General features: G+C 51.1%; 1 protein-coding gene across 11 annotated transcripts in view; it reads right to left on the bottom strand.

Annotated features, from left to right (window-relative positions):
* ACTN1 (actinin alpha 1) overlaps positions 1-19,581 on the bottom strand; it is a 95,729-nt gene that overhangs the window by 35,606 nt on the left and 40,542 nt on the right. For 10 of the 11 annotated variants that reach the window (XM_065900251.1, XM_065900246.1, XM_065900233.1 and 7 more), the window contains exons 2-3: positions 7,241-7,355; positions 3,120-3,239 (exon numbers count right to left, since the gene is read on the bottom strand). The exons of the other annotated variant lie outside the window; for it this stretch is intronic. In XM_065900251.1, coding sequence (XP_065756323.1) covers positions 3,120-3,239; positions 7,241-7,355 — 235 coding nt within the window. The remainder of the gene's footprint in view (positions 1-3,119; positions 3,240-7,240; positions 7,356-19,581) is intronic. 11 annotated transcript variants of the gene reach the window in all.

The following is a 19,581-nucleotide window of genomic DNA, read 5'->3' as shown; positions in this document are numbered from 1 at the left end:
ACCCCAGCCAGAACTGGCAACATCTCCCCCACCCCAACCCCAGGAGGGCTCCTTCCAGGTGATCCATTCCACTGCCTTTTATAGTCTACAGCAGTAAACTTCACTTCATTAAAATAAACAAAGCCCATTCAGGGCCTCATCCAGTTTCCTGGCTCAGCAGAGCGGCCGTCCTGGCATGATCTTGGTGCTCAGCTTTTTTTTGTTTTCTTTTTTTAAATTTATTCGAATGTAGTTGATTTACAATGTTGTGTTAGTTTCAGGTGTACCCCAAAGTGATTCAGTTATACATATACATATATTCGTTCTCTTTCAGATTCTTTTCCTATATAGGTTATTATTTCAGCTTGAAACGGGAGCGAGGATCTCAGAGGGAAGGCTTGGCCTAAAGGCAGCGAGAAGGTAGGGAATGTCTCATTTTAAGGCGGCTTTAGAAATCTTTTGAGAGGCGAGGCTTGTGCCAAAGGAGCTAGAAAACTCTGGCCAGCTAGGTTAGGTGACTCCCCAGAGATTAGAGGGGGGTCGTGAGCGTTTACACCCATGTCAGTCTTTGCTCCTTACCCCTCTGTTGAGACAACACAGCCAGCTTGACCTGCCACTTCAGAGCTGAGGAAAATCAGACATGAAATTTCTGTCCTGGGCCCCTGCAGAGGGGTGATGGGAGAGCTTCAGACCTCAGCTCCAGAGCCCGAACCCCCGGGGTTTACTGGGCTCTGCCATATGGAAGCAGTCTGGCCCAGAGCCTGTACTACACACTTCCATTCCATCAACTTCTTCGAGCCTCAGTTTCCTTGACTGTAGAACGTGGCTGGTGACATGACAAGCCTGTTAAAGTATCCTGTCTAGTCAGCCACAGATCTGGAACTCAGCAAGTGCTATTCTCGCCCATCTTCTCCTTTCTTCCTCCCCTTTGGTATTCAGAGTCTTTACAAATATATATTTTTAGGTAGTTGTTAAATTTTCCTTTCTAAAAATCTGGATTTCTGGCTTCTTTTGAAAAATTGGAAGATCTAGCAATGCTTGAAGAGTATTCCCACACAGCAACGACTGACCAGATCTACATGGCAGCTGCCCTGCTTAGAAGGACATGTTCTCCCCTCTTCTCCCCACTCATCCCTACCGCTCACCCCAGCCCACATCATACGTCTTCTACTTCCCTGTTCCAGTGAGCATCTGAGCTTGCACCAGACGACCTGAGTGGCAATTTCTTTGGCTTCCCATACCTGCTTGGTTGAAACTTTTTCTGCCAAGTCTTTTTTTTTTTTTTGCGGTACGTCAACCGCTGTGGCCTCTCCCGCTGCGGAGCACAGGCTCCGGACACGCAGGCTCAGCGGCCATGGCTCACGGGCCCAGCCGCTCCGCGGCATGTGGGATCCTCCCGGACCAGGGCACGAATCCGCGTCCCCTGCATCGGCAGGCAGACTCTCAACCACTGCGCCACCAGGGAAGCCCATTCTGCCAAGTCTTGGTTCCTCCCTAAGAGAACAAACTATTCTTTTCTTCTTAACAGGCAGTGATTACTTTCCCACTCACAAAGCGATGTATCCTGCTACGCACAAGCCCTTCGAACGTTTACTGAGCACTGACTGTGCATCGTGCTGCTAGGAGCTGGGGCCACAAGGATGTAGAAGACGTGATCTCTGCCTCACAGCTGAGGGGATGGGATGCATAAGGCACCACCCGTGCTGGCCTCAAGTACTAGCCTGAGTCCCTGGTAAGGCAGGGGTCAGCAAGCTTTTCCTGTAAAGGGCCTGATAGGAAATATTCTCGGCTTTGCAGGCCATATGGTCTCTGTCGCAACTATTCAATTCCGCCTGTAGCAGGAAAGCAGCCAATGATATGTAAACAAATGGGTATGGCCGTGTTCCACTAGTTACAAAAACCCAGGTCAGCCAGGTTGGACCCCATGGACCGTAGTCCGCCAACCGCCGTGCTCAAATTTCTCAGTTTGATGTTGATATATCAAATCCCTCAATTTCTAGAAAAAAAGGAGGAGGACTTTAAAGTCATCAACCGGAGAAGAGATCGGCTCCCATGGATTTACTGAAGCAAGACCCTCCAGCCTCTGCGAGGAAAGGCCACCCTCTGGGGTATTTCTCTGGAGTCACTCAGACCTGAATTTGAGTTCTGGCTTTACCCCTTGCTGATGACGGGACTTGGGACAAGTTAATCTCGTCGGGCATGTATTTTCCTTTTGCAAAATGGGGATAATAATTAGAGCCACCTCATAGGGCTGGTGAGGGTGAAATGCGATCACTGGCGCAAAAGGGCTTCAGCACAGTACCTTCTGCAGAGCAAGGGATCAGTCAGCACAGCCAGGGTTGTATCTACAGCGAAGGAATGAATGGATGGAGGTGGTGTCTTCCTCACCTTTTGATCTCTGGCACCACACAGCGGATACCCAGTCCATTGCGGAATCCATGGGACCCAGTCCTGACGGGGCCTAGTTACGGTGTTTTATTCTCATCACTCACGACCCTCCCTAAATCCTTCAGAACCATTACAGTGCACAAGAAACTGTGCAACCTCCTTTTAACCATTAAGAACACGCCAATAATGGTTCAGACTGAGCTTTAAACAATTTTTTTAAATTGAAGTAAAGTTGATTTACAATCTTGTGTTAGTTTCAGGTGTATAAACAATTTTTTGGTAAGTAAAGGGCAAAGAGTCAAGAAGCTGCTCTGCAGGGAAATGATATTAAAAATGTTCCTAAAGGCGTGTAGACAGCCATCCTGCAGGGGGCTGCCTCCACCCAGCCAGTGTCTGCACACTCTCCCCAGACCACAGAACTCTCTGCTTGGGACAGCGCAGTGCAGCCAGGCCCGTGGAAGAGGGAGGTGGCATTCCACACAGGTATATCCCACAGCGCTAGGATTCAGCGGAGGGGTTGCCAAGGTGCTGAGATTGGATGGAAAGTGCTGTTTTTACACGAAGGATCCACGGGGTCGACCAGATGGAGGTGCTGGGAGCCCTACTTCCAAATGCCCCCAGGGATGTCTAGAAGTGGGTGGGACCTAAGAGTGGGTCTAGGAGTCAGGCTGGAAAAGGCCAAAAGAACCAGGAAGTTGTGGGGTGGGGAGAATCCAACTCCGGGGGGGCAGCCAGGGGCAGGCCTTACTCACCTTCAGCTCCTATGGACACCAGCTTGACCCCCTTGCTGGCTATGAAGTCCAGGGCCTTGTTGACATTGGAGATCTTGTGCACCCTCATTTTGCCTCTCTCCGGCTTGGCCAAGCGTTCACCTGAACACAGACCGAGAGGGAGGGACAGGAAGTGAGATGCTGTTCTCCGACTTCTGAGGTCTAAACTGCTTGCAGCCACTCAACAAGTCGGTATCAAGCCCCTAACATATGCCAAAGACTTGGCTGTGTGCTGGGAATGTGGGGGTGCACAGAACAGTTTGCTGCCTTCATATACTTATGGTCCAGGAGGAGAGACAGATCTTCATCAGAGAAACACACAAATGAACAAGCAGCCAGAGGGTAAATGCTTAAAATAAATGCTTTAAAAGAGACACAGCAGAGGAGGGCAGGCAGGAGGGCGAAAGAGTTGTGAGGTGGTCAGGGGAGGCCTCTGAGTGGGAGGCAGCCTGGCCCAGACTGCATGGAATGGTGACCAAGGCAGAAGGAACAGCATATGCAAAGGCCCCGAACTCCTAGCCTAGATTGTTTTGGCCTGGGGGAGTGTTTGGGTCGCTCTAGAGTATTCTGGAAGAGTTCCCTGTGCTCTGCCAGAGTCCTCTCTCATTTGAGCACCGCTGCTCTTGTCCAGTTACTGCCTCCCAGGGGTACCCTCGGCTCAGCTCTGAGTCAATCCCCCACCGTCACTCCACAGCCACTCCCCCACCCCACCCCACCCCTCCAGCTTCCGCAGGGGAGCCCCTGCTGCTCAGGCTTTTCGTTCAGAAGCTGCCGGGAAACAGGTGTTGAGGAGCAGGTTCTCCAAACACCCTGTTAAGAGCATAGACCAGGGGTGTCCAGGGACCCCCTGAAACCATCTGAAAAATGCGTATGTACAACATGTGTGCCCATATGTGGGGAAGGGGCACACAGCATTCAGAGTCTCTAAGAGGTCAGGGACCCTAAAAGGCTGAGAACCACCATCCTAGGACCTGAAATTCAGGACCCTTGCACCTGCCACGGTCTCCAGCCCAGCCCAGCAGTGCCCTCCCCGCTCCATTCCGAGCACATCGACAGTCTGGCTGAGAGATCTCGAGGGGCAGGGTGGCCCTGATGCTGGGCCATGCCCACCCTGTCAGAGCGGCATTTCTCTGGGGGGCCTCCCAACTCCCCAGGGGGCCCCCCAGCTTCTAGAGAACAGAATTCCTGCCACAGATGTCATTTGGCCGAGCAGCTCCCAGGGAAGCACAGCTGGGTTTTTATTATTAAATCAAGACTTTCCGCTCACGGCTTTCCCAAGGCTGTGGCCATTGCCCCCATCTCTGGCAAGGAACCCTACCGCCCTCCTGAGCAGATGAGATGCCGCAGGGCTCCCCTCCGATAGGATGGATGGAGGCAACACCTCGTGCCCCCAGAAGGCTGCTCCCGCTAGAGCCCCAGCCCTTAGGTCCTGCTAAGCCTGAGTTCGCCAGCCAGCCCACCAGCCACGTACACTGGCTGGAACGGGGCTTCTCCAAGACAGTGGAGGCAGCAAGGATAGTGGTTCTGGGACTTCAATCAGTACAGAACCACCAGGAGGACCTGCTAACTGCAGACGTCCAGTCCCCTTCCCCTGCTTCCTGAGTTTCTGATTTAGGAGGTCTGGGGTGTGGGCTGGGAACCTGCATGTGGCCAAGCAGTCCTGCTGATTCTGCTGGGTGGTCCAGGGACCACACTCAGAGGACCTCTGCAGGGAGCACCCTCTTCCTTTCTCCTGTTATCCTACCCATCTCCAGAAACGCTCAAGGAGGAAAAGGCAACATCTCGGTGACTCAATCTCTCCCCGCCCCACAGATGTGCACAGGCCGGCCCGTTCAGTGAGAGTATCTGGTGGGTATGCGGAAAAGTCCAGCGGGCAGTCAGTCACTCTAATATTTGTTGAGCATCACCTACATGCCAAGTACAGGTCTAAGCACTTGGGATACAGATGAGACTGTCCCCACCCCAAGGGGCTCAGTGAGCAGTGGGGAGAAAACACATGAGCCAAAAATGATCCTGCTGCATGGCAAATGACACACTAGAGGAATCAACAGCCTGTTCTAGGAGCCCAGAGGAGGGCAGCCACTCACAGCACGAGTGGGGGTGGGGGGTGGGGGGCGGTGGTAGTCAGGGAAGCCTTCCTGGAGGAAACGCCTAAGCTGAGTTTTGAAGAATGAAAAAGAACAATGCCTGGTTTGTTTAAACTAAGAAATGTTGGAAGAGAGGTCGGGAAAGACACTCTAAAAAGCAGAGGAAAACATATGGCAGTTCCTAAAAAAATTAAATATAGAATTACTCTAGGACCCAGCAATTCCACTTCTGGGTACATACGCAAGAGAACTGAAAGCACAGACTTGAACAGATATCTGTACACCATGTTCTTAGCGGCATTATTCACAATAGCCAAAAGGTGGAAACGACTCAAGTGTGAATTGACAGATGACTTAATAAACAAAATGTGGGATATATATACACGACGGAATATTATTTGGCCTTAAAAAGGAAGGAAATTCTCATACATGCTACTTCATGGAGGAACTATGAGGACATTATGCTAAATGAAATAAGCCAGTCACAAAAGGACAAATACTATGATTCCACTAATACGAGGAACCTAGAACAGAATCTGTGAATCAAGTTCACAGAGACAGAAAGCAGAATGGTGGTGGGCAGGGGCTGCGGCAGGGAGAAGGGAATGGGGAGTTGGCATTGAATGGTATGGAGCCACAGTGCTGAAAAAGTCTGGAGACGGATGGTGGTGATGGTTGCACAGCAATGTGAATGTACTTAATGCCTCTGTGTACATTTTAAAACGATCAAAATGGTAAATTTTATGTTACGTATATCTTACCACACACACACACGCCCCACCCCACCCCACAGATTTCACCTGCAATGAAAATATTTTCAAGTATGGGGAGTCGGGGAAGGCAGTCGGAACTTGTGCAAAAGCACAGAAAACAGAGAGCGTGCCATCTGGGGAGGACTGCGTGTGCCCCCAATGTGGCAGAGGGTCTGAAGTCTGACACATTTTTGGGAATAGTTAGTTGAAAACAAAGCAGGTGCCAGCTCATGAAGGATCCTGCTAGCTATGCTAAGGAATGTGGGCTGCAGGCGCAAAGCCCCAGAGAGGCAATGAAAAGTTTCAAGCAGGGAACAGCGTGACCATATTTGGGCCGTTGGATGGACCCTCTGGATGCGTGTGGGTAACGGAGGGCGGTGGGAAGGGAGAAGCTGGGAGGAGGGGTCAAAGGCCTCTGGACATTATCTAGGTGACAGCTGACGCAGGTGCACTGACACCGTGAGGTAGCAGAGGTAAAAGAAGGATAATAGAAGGAAACAGAATGAATGAAACTTGAATGCCAAACAGCAAAGGCATTGAACCCTGGGGCACATGTGGGGGAAGATGCCCAGTGCGATTCAGTATTTAAAAGGAGGCTCCAGGGAGAAGGCTGGACTGAGACTAGCCTAGGACTGGCGGCAAAGTGGAAGGTAAAATGAAGAAAGCAGCCAAGATCCTCCAGTGCATAAGCCAAGGCTAGAATCTCGGAACCTCCAACCTTTAAGGGATGATGGAGGAAAGGTATTCATAAGAAAGAGGAGATATGCATTGGAGAGGAGCTGTCCCTCCAGATATCTGGACACCCAAATTCCAAGCTGGGGGCTGGATAAGGGACTGGAATCACCTGGATATAGGTAGCAGTGGAGCCAGTGTTTGGAGATGGTCAGCCATGGTTGCTTTCTTGACCAGAGTCCTAGCATTTGGAGAAGAGACCTCAGAGACCATCCTTCAAACCCCTCTTTATGCAAATGAGGATGCGGAGGCAGAAAGGCGGTGACTTGTCCGAGGGCACACAGGTAGTTGGCAGCAGGGCCAGGACCAAACTCAGTCTCCTGGTCTGAATTCACACGTCACCCCCAACTTTTTTCAAGACACCCAAAGCTAGCCATAACCAAGGACAGAGCAGACGCAGAGGTGTCAGGGCAGCATCCCCAAAGTGGCAGAACCCAGTGGGCAGTGCCTGATCCTGGGCCACGGAGGCCCCGCCCATCTGGCATCACCGCACCTCTGCTCTGGCTCTCCCAAGGCCAGTGGTCCAGCTCACCTGAGATGACCTCCAGCAGTAGCATTAGCTTCAGGCCATCCCGGAAGTCCTCCTCGATGTTCTCGATCTGCGTCCCTGCCTTCCGGAGGTGGGAGTTGCACCATGCTGTAAACGTCTGCGCAAAGGAAAGAAGAGCAAGTGGTCAGTCTCTCCCACAGGCCACATGGTCTCTGAGGCCCTTAGGACCCGTCTGTCTCACGCCCTTTTTCCAGTTGTTCTGTGTAAGATGTTGGGCAGGCTGGTGTTGTCATCCTTGTTGGTCAAGACATCTAACCATAAAGGGTGAGAAACCCACACAGCAGAGCCCCTAAAACCTCTCAGCGTGGCTGTTCTGCAGTCTCCTTCACCTTATCGCAGGGCAACAGCTGAGGGGCCACCCTGCAGGGCCAGTGGCATGGGTGGGCACCTTCCTTTAACAGCTCCCCTCCCAACCTTCTTCCCAAAACATCATCCCCACCCACACTGAGAAGTGGCACAATTCCATTCTTAGCAGTTCACCTCTTAGATTATAAGGCTTAGTTTCGATCTTCACAGTTACAAGGTCGAGTACCCCAGGGGTAAAGTATTAAGCCTCATTAACACCTTACGGTAAATAAGTTTATTAAATCCTTGTCCATTTGGCAGCTAGCTAAAGGAAAATTATTCAGTTTTGTTGAGGACAGAGTTCAGAGGGGCAGTGTCAGAATAAAGAGAGAGAAGTAAGTACCCCCATGGTGTATGTGTGTGTATTTGGGGTGGGAGGTGAAGGCATCTTAGTGCAAAAGTAAGAGCAAGAATTTCAAAAAGGGACTGTCAGAAGACTAAATGAAAGACCATCGGCGCTGTAATTTTCTGATCTGTGGGGAGAGAGCAGCAACCTTGAAGCTTCTGTATTAAGCCGACCATCAAGCGGGCCAAGCTATCCTGCGCCAACAGCACCCTCTGGTGGCTCCCACAAGGAACAGGGTGACTCAACAAACATGAGAAATAAACAGCATGCACTTCCATTTCGCTCGCCCATCCAAACAGAACTTGGGCAAGTGTCTCTCCCCAGCTGTCACAAACAGAGAGAAGAGCTCTCTTACTTTAGATCCAATCTATTCCTTGGCAACTCAAGACTCCTCTGCACCAAATGGTACTCTCAACTACATGGGGGCTCAAAAGCCAACCTTCAGTCCCCCACAGCAGGGCCAGCCAGCTCTCTCCCCACCTGTCCTGCAAAGTGGCAATGGTGACAGTGTTATTTCTCGTAACAGCAGCAACCACCCTGGAAATACTCCCCCTCTTCGGAAAGGTCACCAGACTCATGACCCGACCACCACGTCCTCTTGCCCTGGGGAACTCCAAAGTGAAGTGGCAATAAATGGGCAGGAGAAGGGGGCAGTGCCACAGCAGTGAGTACTGGGGAGAAGAAATGGCCATGTAGGCTTATAAACCAACAGTTGACGAGCCTGTGGGCAAGAAGGCGAGACAGCATCCCACACGAGGTGGGGACAGGGGGCCGCACTATGACACCCCTCCAACACTGGGCTTCATTCTTAAATCGTATCTCACTAGAAACTCAGCAACACAGGGTACTTCTCTCTCCCTGCAAACACAGCTCCACTCTGTAGGCCAGCCCACACCCACGACAGACAAGAGGGATGTGCGTGTGCTGTCCCAAAGCTTTCGTAAGCCTGGCACACAGCTTGGGGGTGGGCAGGGGACATACACTGATTCCTCAGCCTGGAGTGTCCTTTATGTCATGCTTGGCTAACTCACACTCTTCTTCTAAGACTGGGCTAAGAAATCACCTCCTCCAGAAAGCTTTCCTGATAGCCACCCGCCACACTGGGCTGATGTGTGAGCCCACGGCACCCTGCAACCCCTCTTTATCATTGCCCGTATCCCACTGCATGGTGGCCACCGGTCAGCTTCACACCTGGACTCACCCTAAAGTCTCGGGGCACAGAGTCATAGATGCAGCAGTGAACAAAATAACACAATTCCTTGCCCTGTGCAATGGACATTCTAGTGGATGTAAAAGTGAGAACGGATGCAAAGTGGGAGGGTCCTGGAAGATCCAACCACACCCGGATGGTATCAGTGCAGGGGGGTGATGGGCCAAACAGCGCTCTCAGAGACCCTCTGGAAGAGGAAGACAGCTCAGAGGAAAGGGGATGAAGCAGGGCAAGAAAGAGTATCTACCAGGTCCCCTTCCTCTCGTGTTGGCATTGCAAACCTAGCAGGGGATGAGAGGCTACTTAGTTTTTATTTTCACTGTGCTGTCAATTTTTTGATGTAAAATTTTTTGATTAAAGAATGTTTAAATCTTTAAAATAAATATGAATTTGTTTGTAGTTCCTTATTCTCTCCCAGCTGTCACGTGCCTGTATATGCACTTCTGCCCGGGTGTCATCACACTGTGCGTTGATGGAGGGGGGTGGTCATTTATCACCATCTTGCATTTCCACAGCACGTTACTCTCATCTCCCTCCCAGGCCCACACTCAGCTTCTGCCTGGGGTTTTCTGCTGACTTGGCAGGAAGTGGGTCACCCCAGCAGCTCAAAGGGATAGTTTTCAGGTCCAGTGGGGCCGGGGTCCTGGTGGGAATCCCCAGACCCCCGCAGCTGGAGGGGCTGTGAAATCTCACTGTTTACCACCCAGTCATGGAGAGGGGATGGGGTGAGAGAAAGGAGGAAGAGGCCACGTGGGTAAAAAGGTACCACTTTTGCAAGAGGAAAAGTGCTGTTGAAAGCAGCCAGCCCCATTTCCTGGAGAAGCCAGTCCCAGAGCCCTGGAGGCTGACACGCACCTGTATTCGCTCAGACTCCCCACACAAAGCCCTGCCTCTGAGGCCTCAGGGGCTGCACTTGGTTAAAACCCCAAGCCCCCTTCCCGGCCCCTACAGGTGGCTGCTATGAAGGGGCCTCTGCCACCTCCCCAGCAAGCAGCTCAAAGCTCAGGTCATGGAGGAAAGGGTAACTCAGTGATTAAGAACATGCACTTGGGGGGACACCAGATCCGGTTCAGCGCTCAGACCCACTCTTTACCAGTCTGCAGGTGAGACCTGCCGACTCACCTCCCTAAACCTCGGGTCCCTTAGCAGCAAAACAGGGATAGTAACAGCACGCTATAAAAGTCAGGCGGATTAACTAGAAAATATTTATAAAGTGCCTACCACGTAACACGAGCTCCATAAATGGTAGAAGGGAGGAGAAAAGCTAGCTCCCCTGGAAGCTCCGGGGGAAGGAGCTCAGAGGACTCGGTCCCCCAGGCTCCCAGCCCACACCCTTCCCCCAGCCTCCAGCCACTAAGCTCCATCCTGGGTTCCACCCCGGCACATGCTGCGCTGTGTTCCCAAGATGACAGCTTGTGTCTGGGGACTCTTTTTCTTTGAACAGGTGCTGATGTGTTACGCGGAGGGGGCTCAAGTTGCGGTATGGGGGCAGAAAGCCTGTGACTTTGACCATGGCCTTGTGGATCCCCAGCAGAGGAGGCTGACGGGGCCTGACAGGGGAGGCAGCAGGGTCAGGAGCGAGGTCCTCCACGTACACCGCACAGCCACGCTCTCTCCTCCGGCACAGGCAGGCCCTAGACTTGAAGCCTGAGCTCCCACATTATGACAGAGGGGGATACCTGCCCCTTAGCAGGAGGAAAAGCGAACCGCCACAAGGGATGCCCATGGCTAGAGACCCTGGCCCCATGGCCTCCAGCCCAGATGCCCCAGCATGGTGGGCAGTGCTACCCCAGCAGGGTTACGGTCCAGCCTCATTCAAATAAAGGGCAGGTAGCATCTTGTTGCCTCACTCCCAACCAGGCCCTGCCCTATCCGACCTTCCGCTTGCCCCAAGAGCCCCGTCAGGGGATCCTTGCTGTGGCTCACTGCCTAAGGAGATAGGAGGAACTGATGGTCCTTCCGTAGACCCACTCTTGCAGAATGAGCTCGGGTGTGCAGACAGGTCTCAGGAAAAAGGGCCTGGGCACCATGCTGGAAATGCTCCCAGAGCTACACTGAGGGCTAGCTTAGCTCTCTTCTCAGCAGCCTCTCTCCGCACTTCACCTACCTCCAGCCCCACTGCACAGCCTCGGAAGGCCCTGGACAGAGAGGGAGGGGCTGGCAGAGAACCCAGACTCCTGTTCAACTTCTCACTGACCTTGAAGCATCTACCCATGTTTAATCTGGCATAAAGGTGATTTTAAGGAGACACAGTTTAACTATCCAGTACTGTAGCCCAAGGTTACAAATGGGCCAGGCCAGGCTCCAACCCAACAGGGGGTGAGGGAGTACAGGACACTTGAGCTGGGCCAAGGTCCATGGAGTTGATGGAGAGAGAAGCATCTTTGTCTACCTTCTCTGTGGGTCTCACAGTCCCGCTTTCACACAGAATCCTCTAAGGGCTTTCTATTATATCTTTAACAAGTATCATATCCATATATTTCCTTTTTTTTTGGCTGCCGCAAGTGGCTTACAGGATCTTAGTTCCCCAACCAGGGATCAAACCCAGGCCCCAGGCACTGGAAGCGCCGAATCCTAACCACTGGACCACCGGGGAATTCCCTATATTTCCTTTAAAATGTGCTGAGAAGGCAAGTGTCTTTTGAGAACACGTTCTCCCTGCTCCCCAGCTCATATGCACTAGAATGCGACTCCAGCCACACAGGCCTCTTTGAGCCTCAGTTCTCACACTGTCAACTAGAGACAACAGCACCTTCCAGGCAGGACTGCAATGAAGATTAAATAATAATATAGTGTATTTTACCACAACCGAAAAAACTAGGAAAAATGATAATGTTAACATATTAATATTGTTAATTTATATTAATAATGATAATATAATATTAATGTGTTTGAAATACATTAAGTGTGTAAGAAGTAGTCACTACCGTCATCATTATTATCTAAATTTTAGATTCTAAAAGGTGTCTGAATAATCACTCAGCTGGGATCTGGGGTACAGAGGATTACCCCATAAGCATGACACAGGTGCTGAGTTTTTGAAGTCAAGTGGCATTCAGAGTCTTGACCTTGGTGGGAGGAGGGAGTGGTTAAAACACAATATGCTGAGCACAGGAAGATCACAGGACTGGCTTAAGATCACTCCACAGAGGGAATTCCCTGGCAGTCCAGTGGTTAGGACTCCGTGCTTTCACTGCTAAGGGCACGAGTTCAACCCCTGGTTGGGGAACTAAGATCCCACAAGCCGCAAGGTGTGGCCAAAATCTTTTTTTTTATTTCTTTAATTTAAAAATAAAAATCACTCCACAGAGCAAGAATCCAAAAGCCTGGAAGGATTCAATCACTCTGAAGAAGACAAGGCAAACCCCAGTCCATCAGCTTCTAGCCAGGTGGTAGGTAACCTTGGGCAAGTGAGTCAACATGGCTCTGCCTTAGTCTGTAAAGTGGGGTAATGACAGCATGGGGTTGGTGGAGAATTCAATAAGATAACCCACTTAAAACACGGAAAAGGGGCTTCCCTGGTGGCGCAGTGGTTGAAAGTCCGCCTGCCGATGCAGGGGACACGGGTTCGTGCCCCCGTCTGGGAAGATCCCACATGCCGCGGAGCGGCTGGGCCCGTGGGCCATGGCTACTGAGCCTGTGCGTCTGGAGCCTGTGCTCCGCAACGGGAGGGGCCACAACAGTGAGAGGCCCGTGTACCGCAAAAAAAAAAAAAAAAAAAACAAACACGGAAAAGAAGGTCTGGAACACAGTGCCTGCTCCATAATTACCTATCATTACTGGTACCACAATAATTAGAGATAACTATTACAAGTTCATGCTGTCCAACACATGTCATCAAAGAATGTTAGAGCTGGAAGAGATGCTTGGCACACCTGAGCCAAAACCCTCCCTTTACAACTGAGGACACATGGACCAGAGAGGGTGAGTGACTTGTCCCAGGCCACAGAGCTGGGTATGTTCACAACCTGGCCTCCTTCCTTACTCCCAGTCCCGTATACTTTTCTGCTCCACCAGGATGACGTGGATTTCAGGTGCAGGTGTGCGTGGGGTGCTAGAAGGGAACAGCAGAACCAAGGGTAGACAGGTGGGCTGAATCTTGTGGCATGTCACTGAAAAACAGGTCACTGTGAAGTGAAAACACCACCCAGAGGGAACCTGGGTGACTCCGGTCAGCACTGGCACAGACAGTCTTGAGTTGATGGACCATCAACTGGCATGGGATGGGCAGCTTCTCTGGAGGCAGCATGATGGAGAGAGGCAAAGGGAGCATAGCCCCGAGGCAGGTAGCTGGTTGTCCAGAGGTGGGAGATCGTTCTGGATGGTAAGCAGATCAGAAACATGTCTTTGAGGAGAATTCTGGGAACTGGGGCTCTTTGACCAGGAAGAGAGAAGAGTGGACTCAGGGACTCATCCTAAATATCTGAAAGACCCTCCCATGGACAAGCGAATAAACTTGTTGAGTGCAGCCCCGGGCAGAACAAGGCAGGCAGTAATGGTGAGGAACGTGGATTCTAGAGCAAGACTCACCTGGATCTAATCCCATCTCTGGCCCTGAGTAAACTTGGGCAAGTGATGTCACTTCTCCAACCCTCAATCTCCACATCTGTAAAATGGGTATAATAATAGAACCTGCCTCGAAGGGTGGTGTGGATCAGTGCAGCAACACATGGCAAGTGCTAAGTACAATCACCCACACATAAGGCTCAATAAATGGTAGCTACTATTATTAGGATCAAGGATAGGAAGCTGCAGGGAAGACTAGAGTTCAATGTAATAAAGAACAGACCAAACACTGGGTATACACTGCATTACCCACCAAAGGCACGTGTTTGGTGAGGGTGCTGGGAGAGGATTCAAGCTCCCCCTGGGGGCTGAGCTAAGTAGGTCCCTTATAATGCTGATTCTTCGAGAGCCCAAGGTAGCCCTTGAAAAGTTGGGTTAGAGATGTGTTTGAAGAGTTCAGTTAGACCAAGAGTCACACACTCAAATGTCTGAGCAGGGTTTCTCAACCTCAATACCATTGATATTTTGGGTTAGTTACTTCTTTGTTAAGGGTTTGGGGCCCGTCTTATGCATCATAGATAGGATGGTTAGCAGCATTCCTGGACCCTACCCACTAAATGCAGGTAACATCCTCCACCTCAAGTTGTGACAACCAAAAATCACCCCTGGTTGAGACTCTAGTCTGGAGAAGACAAGCATATACGCCATTAATAATAATCATAATAATAACGGCAGTACCTAACATCTGTTGAGTACTTGCTCTTGCTAGACCCTCTTCTGAGGGCTTTACCCCCTGTAACTCAGTCTTCAAAACTACATTACAAGGCAGGTGCTATTATTTTCCCCGTTTTACAGATGAGAAAACTAAGCCACAAGAGGTTTAATAAAAGGCCAAAGGGGAAAGTGTACGGAAAGTGGGACTGGCGAGCGCCCTTGCCTCCATGTGCGCTCATGGATTTCTCTTGAAACAGTGGCCTTCTCGGGCTATCCTTTGGGGTTCCACTCAGGAGAGCAACATGGGCACAGAGAACTGGTCCCGAGCATACACGGTGATAATGGCAGTTAGAACACAATCTCGGTATCAGGGCAGGTGTGGTGAGGGGACGGGAGGCGTCTCTCCTTGGCTCATATGGGAACGTGCGTCCTCAGGTGCCAGACCTCCAATGAAAAGGAGCCAGAAATCTGGACTTTGATGTGAGTCTTCTCATTTTTAAATGCTGGTCCAACTTAAAAATAAGACAGCCCCTCAAAAGATAGGGGCAGGCTAAATCTGAATTAAGACTGACGGGGTCTCTGGTTCCACAGTGGGAAAACGTGAAAACTTTCTAAGTCTCCTAACAAAAGAGTCACCACACAGGAACGAATGGTGTGTTAACGCGAGCAGACAGCTGTGCCCAGCACGGTTCACATTCCTCGCAGACGGCCACCGGCATCTGCCATCGGGGAATCTGCAGGCAAAAACTGAGAGAACTTTCCGCGAGGGGCCACAGGAGCTCTCCTCGTTTGGGCTGATCAAGGACCCACCCCTGTCACCAGGGACGACAACCAGATGTGCGTCCCCCCATACACACACACACGTGCACACACACCACCATGTTTTGTGAGTTCAAACGAAGGTACCAATTTTCATTTATTACATCTGCAAAAATAAGTTTCTGCTAATTCCCATCAGAGGGTGGGTACGGTGGCCAAGCCGCAACACGTCACAGCAGGTTGGCTGATTCAGTACAACTCCGGTGGAAGGCAACCCGCCGAGGGGAGCTAAAACGGGCGTAACCTTTAGCCTAATGCTGGGACACTATCCTGGGTAAATATCGCTCAAGAAAGAGAAGGTTCATGGGCACAAAGACATCCTCGCCAGCATTACCGGAGAGGAAACAATTAGAAATAGCCCCAAATTCTATTAATAAAGTATTAGTTAAATAAATTATGGTTCATCCACTTAATGGAACACTAGATGGCCAAAATGATGGGTTCTGAAACTATACATTATTATGGGAAAAGGCTGATATGTAATTACCAAGAACGCAGGATACAAAACTGTATGTACCACAGGCTTAAAACCATGTGAGCGATCACAGGAACGAGAGAAAACGATGGAAACAAAACCCATCCTGACGCAAGCAGTGCCTGTGCTCCTGTAACTGAATTGCAATGACTTTCTTTCCTTGCCCAGCCGGCTGCAAATGTGATTGGCAATCCCCATCTCCTCCCTGCCCTTCTCCCTGCTAGCACTCCTCTGTGACGCATACTCCCCTCAGCGCACAAGCCAGGCCATCCGCACCTGGCTGACCTCTCCATTGGTCCTGAGTAAACAAGACAACCCACCAGCAGCCAAAATGAGGCCGGCTCAGCGGGTGGGGGAAACAGCACTGCCACCTCACTGGCCACCAGGCCCCAGGCTCGCAGGCTGACCACACCTCTCCCAGGCACACACATCCTCCTGCTCCCCTGGGATCCTGACACTCGACACCAGCCCCGGTTCACTCCAGGGGAGTTACTGTTCAGAGCACAGGGGTCAGGAAACCTGGGCTCTGCCCTGGCTCAGCCAGGCATGCGTGTGACCGCATATGTATCACCTCAACCCCTTCCAGCTGTGTAACCCCAAATGAGTCCCGGACCCTGCAGGTCAGAGCCCAGCAACTCGTCCCATCGTAAACGTGCAAAGGTAAAAGACACAGCCAAGTAGCGCACCCAGGGTCAATCTTCAGCTCCCACGTAGGGCTGATTGCAATGGATGGGCTCTGCTCCTTGTCAGAGGCCAATAAATCCCACAGGGGCGGTTTCACCTCAGTGGCTCAACGCATGATCCGGGTTTCGGTCTCAAGACTGCCTACCCCTCACCAAAAGACACCTGTTATTAGTTTGCTGGACAGTCCATAAAAGCTTTGTGCCAGAATATCCCTGGAAGGACACACAGGACTTGGCACGGTGGCTGCCTCCAGGGAGGGGAGCTAGGAGGCTCCTGACAGGGGAGGGTGGGGCGTTTTCTTGTCACAGAATACCCTTTTGTTTCCTTTGAATTTTATACCGTGTGCAGTCATTATCTGTTAAAACAAACAAACAAAAAGGCATGCAAATCTAAGAAAAGTCTGTGTATATGTTTATCTGCTGAGTCAGACCTCTGGATGGGATAGAGGGAACTTCCCATTTCTCTGGGATTACTTGGGATGGAGGGGGTCAGGGCCCATGAATTCTCGGGGGGAAAAAACAAATGTTTTCAAATTTTAAAAGAATAGGAAAAGATGAAAAAGGAAAAATTCTTCCATCTGTTTAAAAGAATTAGTAATAGAAGAAAATATCATACTGAGAAAGGGTTGTGAAAAACTTTGAAGTGCCTTGTCAGTGTAAACTATTATAAGTAAAGTCATAATTAGGGACCAGGACATGAAGATAAAGCAGCAGTTACACCCACGTGTCCACCCCAACAGACAGCAAACTGCTAACTGCGGGCGGAGATGAAGGGCAGTACCCCCTGGCCCAGTGGCCCAGAAAAACCCAAGCAAGTTTCTAAGCCTCTTGAAGGTGGTACAGGGCTTCCTGTACAAGCTGGCTTCTCATCGGATGACTTCCCCTCCCTGGAGTACAGCAACCAGGACCCTGGTCCTGGTCTAGGCTCATCAACTGAGAAATCAGTTCAGTGGCCCTGCGATCTCCACACCCTTCTGGGCGGGCGCCCTGCCATGGCTGTCAGTCACAGCCCACCCTCCTCTCCCACTCTTGGCCACCACGCGCAAGCGTCAGGCCAGGGCCCCTTGAGAGCTCAGGGCCAAGGTCTCTGCAGCATTTGCTGGCCCGGGGGAGGTCACTGTGGACCAGCCAGGGAGCACTCTCTCTCCCTCAGGCCACCGTGGAGTCCCTCTGATCCCCGCACGTGGCCAGCCTGGCCAGGGCGTAGGCACTGGGTGGTTTGTCTAAGCAAAGGCCTGCCAGCAGTGATCTCAGATGCCCAGTGTTCCGGTAACATAAATAGAAGTATCTGGTTAACTTATCAAGGGCTGGCTGCCAGCCTTTCAAAGCAAGCAGTCAGCTGGTTCACTCACAGATGAAAAGCAGAGTCCTCAAGAATATCTCCACCCAGATCTGTTTACTTTCCACCCCTGGGAGTGGTGCTGAACCACCAGGCGGTTTCCTCTGCTCTGAAAGGGCACCTCTCTAACCGCTGGCCCCCAAAACCATGCGAATGTTGGGGCCCTGGAAACTCAGAGGCAGGTGGCTGGAGGCTCCCAAAAGAGCTGGACTTTGTAACTGTTAAGAGCTGGGCCCCCGGCCTACACCTCTCATTAGCTCTGTCTCTTTGTACAGGGTTCTGAATCTCGGCCTCAGGATACCCATCTGTAAAATGGGGATAACAAGACCTATGACGGCACAGCATTAAAGAGGACCAAATTAGATCTCATGTACTTAGAGGCGGTCTGGTGCTCTGTTCACAACAGATGCTTAAAAAACGTTAATCCTGTCGGCCTTTGTCACTCAGTGGCTGTGTGGCTTTCATGAACCTGTCTAGGCCTCAATTACTTCATCTGACAAATGGGGCTACATAATATCACAAGTTCGTGGGGTTGTTGTCAGAATGAGGGCAACGGAAGCAAAATAGCCAGCCGTCAGAAAAGGGCAGGAGCCTCATAACTGTCCTCTGTCCTACTGCTCTCACTTCCTATTCCCTTTCTATTCAATCGAAGTTAATCATTCACAGAGCTCTACAAGTGGGAAGAAAGAGGTCTGTTATTTCTCTCCCACTGACTGGTGAGGAAACCCTGAGACCAGCCCCTGGCCAGGGTGAGAACAGGAGTGGGAGGAACAGGGGCCTGTGCTTTCGGTTCATGTCCACCTGCAGCCCGTTTCGGGAGACACAGCACCAGATGCCCGGAGGGTCGCCAAGGCCACAAGGCCAAAGCACAGGTGGCCAAATGGCTCATTCTAGGAGGTGATTTGACCTAATGACCACACCCTGGTGGGAGAGAGGAGAGCTGCCAGCCCCTCCGCGAGGCCCAGGCACCCCTTCTCACCAAGGCCCTTGGAAAGCACCCCAGTGCCTTCCCGCAGGTGCAGGCAGAACCTGGAGCTCCTGAGAGAATTCAGGGCCGTTTTAAAAGTCAGGTGGCACCAGATTCCAGTGAAGAAACAAGGACTGTCCTCTCGGCTCCTGGCCAAGGAGCATGTGCTGCCCCCACCGGTCTGCCACCATCCACAGCCTGGCCTCTCCTGGGGACCAAAGAGCCACAGCAATGGTCCAGCCCTCGGCAGGCTCTGTCACTATGGCCTTTGGGATCCTGGACTTGCTGAGACTCAGTCTCCACATCAGTAAGACAAAGACAAAAAACAGTGTCTACCCCGTGCGGCTATCCTGAGGGAGGGTTGTGTGAGCTAAAACAGAAGGCTTAGCCCGGTGCCAGATGCAGACTAAGTGCTCACTGGATGTTAAAAACCCAAAAATGTATCTACAGAGGCAGAAATAGAGTAGTGGTAGCTTAGGGCTGGCGGGGGTGTGATAGCTAAGGGGGATGGGGTTTCTTTTAGAAGTGATGAAAATGATCTAAAATTGACTGCAGTAATGGCCGCACATATCTGTGACTATGCTAAAAACTTTACATTGTACACTTTAAATGGGTGAATTGTACAGTACGTGAATTATATCTCAATAAAGCTATTATTAAAAAAAAAAAACTAAAATATTCCAGAACCCCACTAAGTCTTTTATCAAGGGGTTTTTGTTTTGTTTTGTTTACCCATTTGGCCCACTGGCAAGAAACCAGGCTCAAAGGCAGGCCCCAGACCCTCGCTCTCTCCAGGTACTGAGGTAACTGAGACCAAGATTCCAAGGTGGGAGGTCTGGTCTCATCTTTGGGCATATGTAGCACTCGAGCCAGGCCTGAACTGTGTGGGCTTTAGGTGCCACTGGCCTTGTCGATGCTT

Source organism: Phocoena phocoena, chromosome 2, assembly GCF_963924675.1.
Source record: "Phocoena phocoena chromosome 2, mPhoPho1.1, whole genome shotgun sequence".
NCBI lineage: Eukaryota > Metazoa > Chordata > Mammalia > Artiodactyla > Phocoenidae > Phocoena > Phocoena phocoena.
This window is presented reverse-complemented; position numbering and strand designations above follow the sequence as displayed.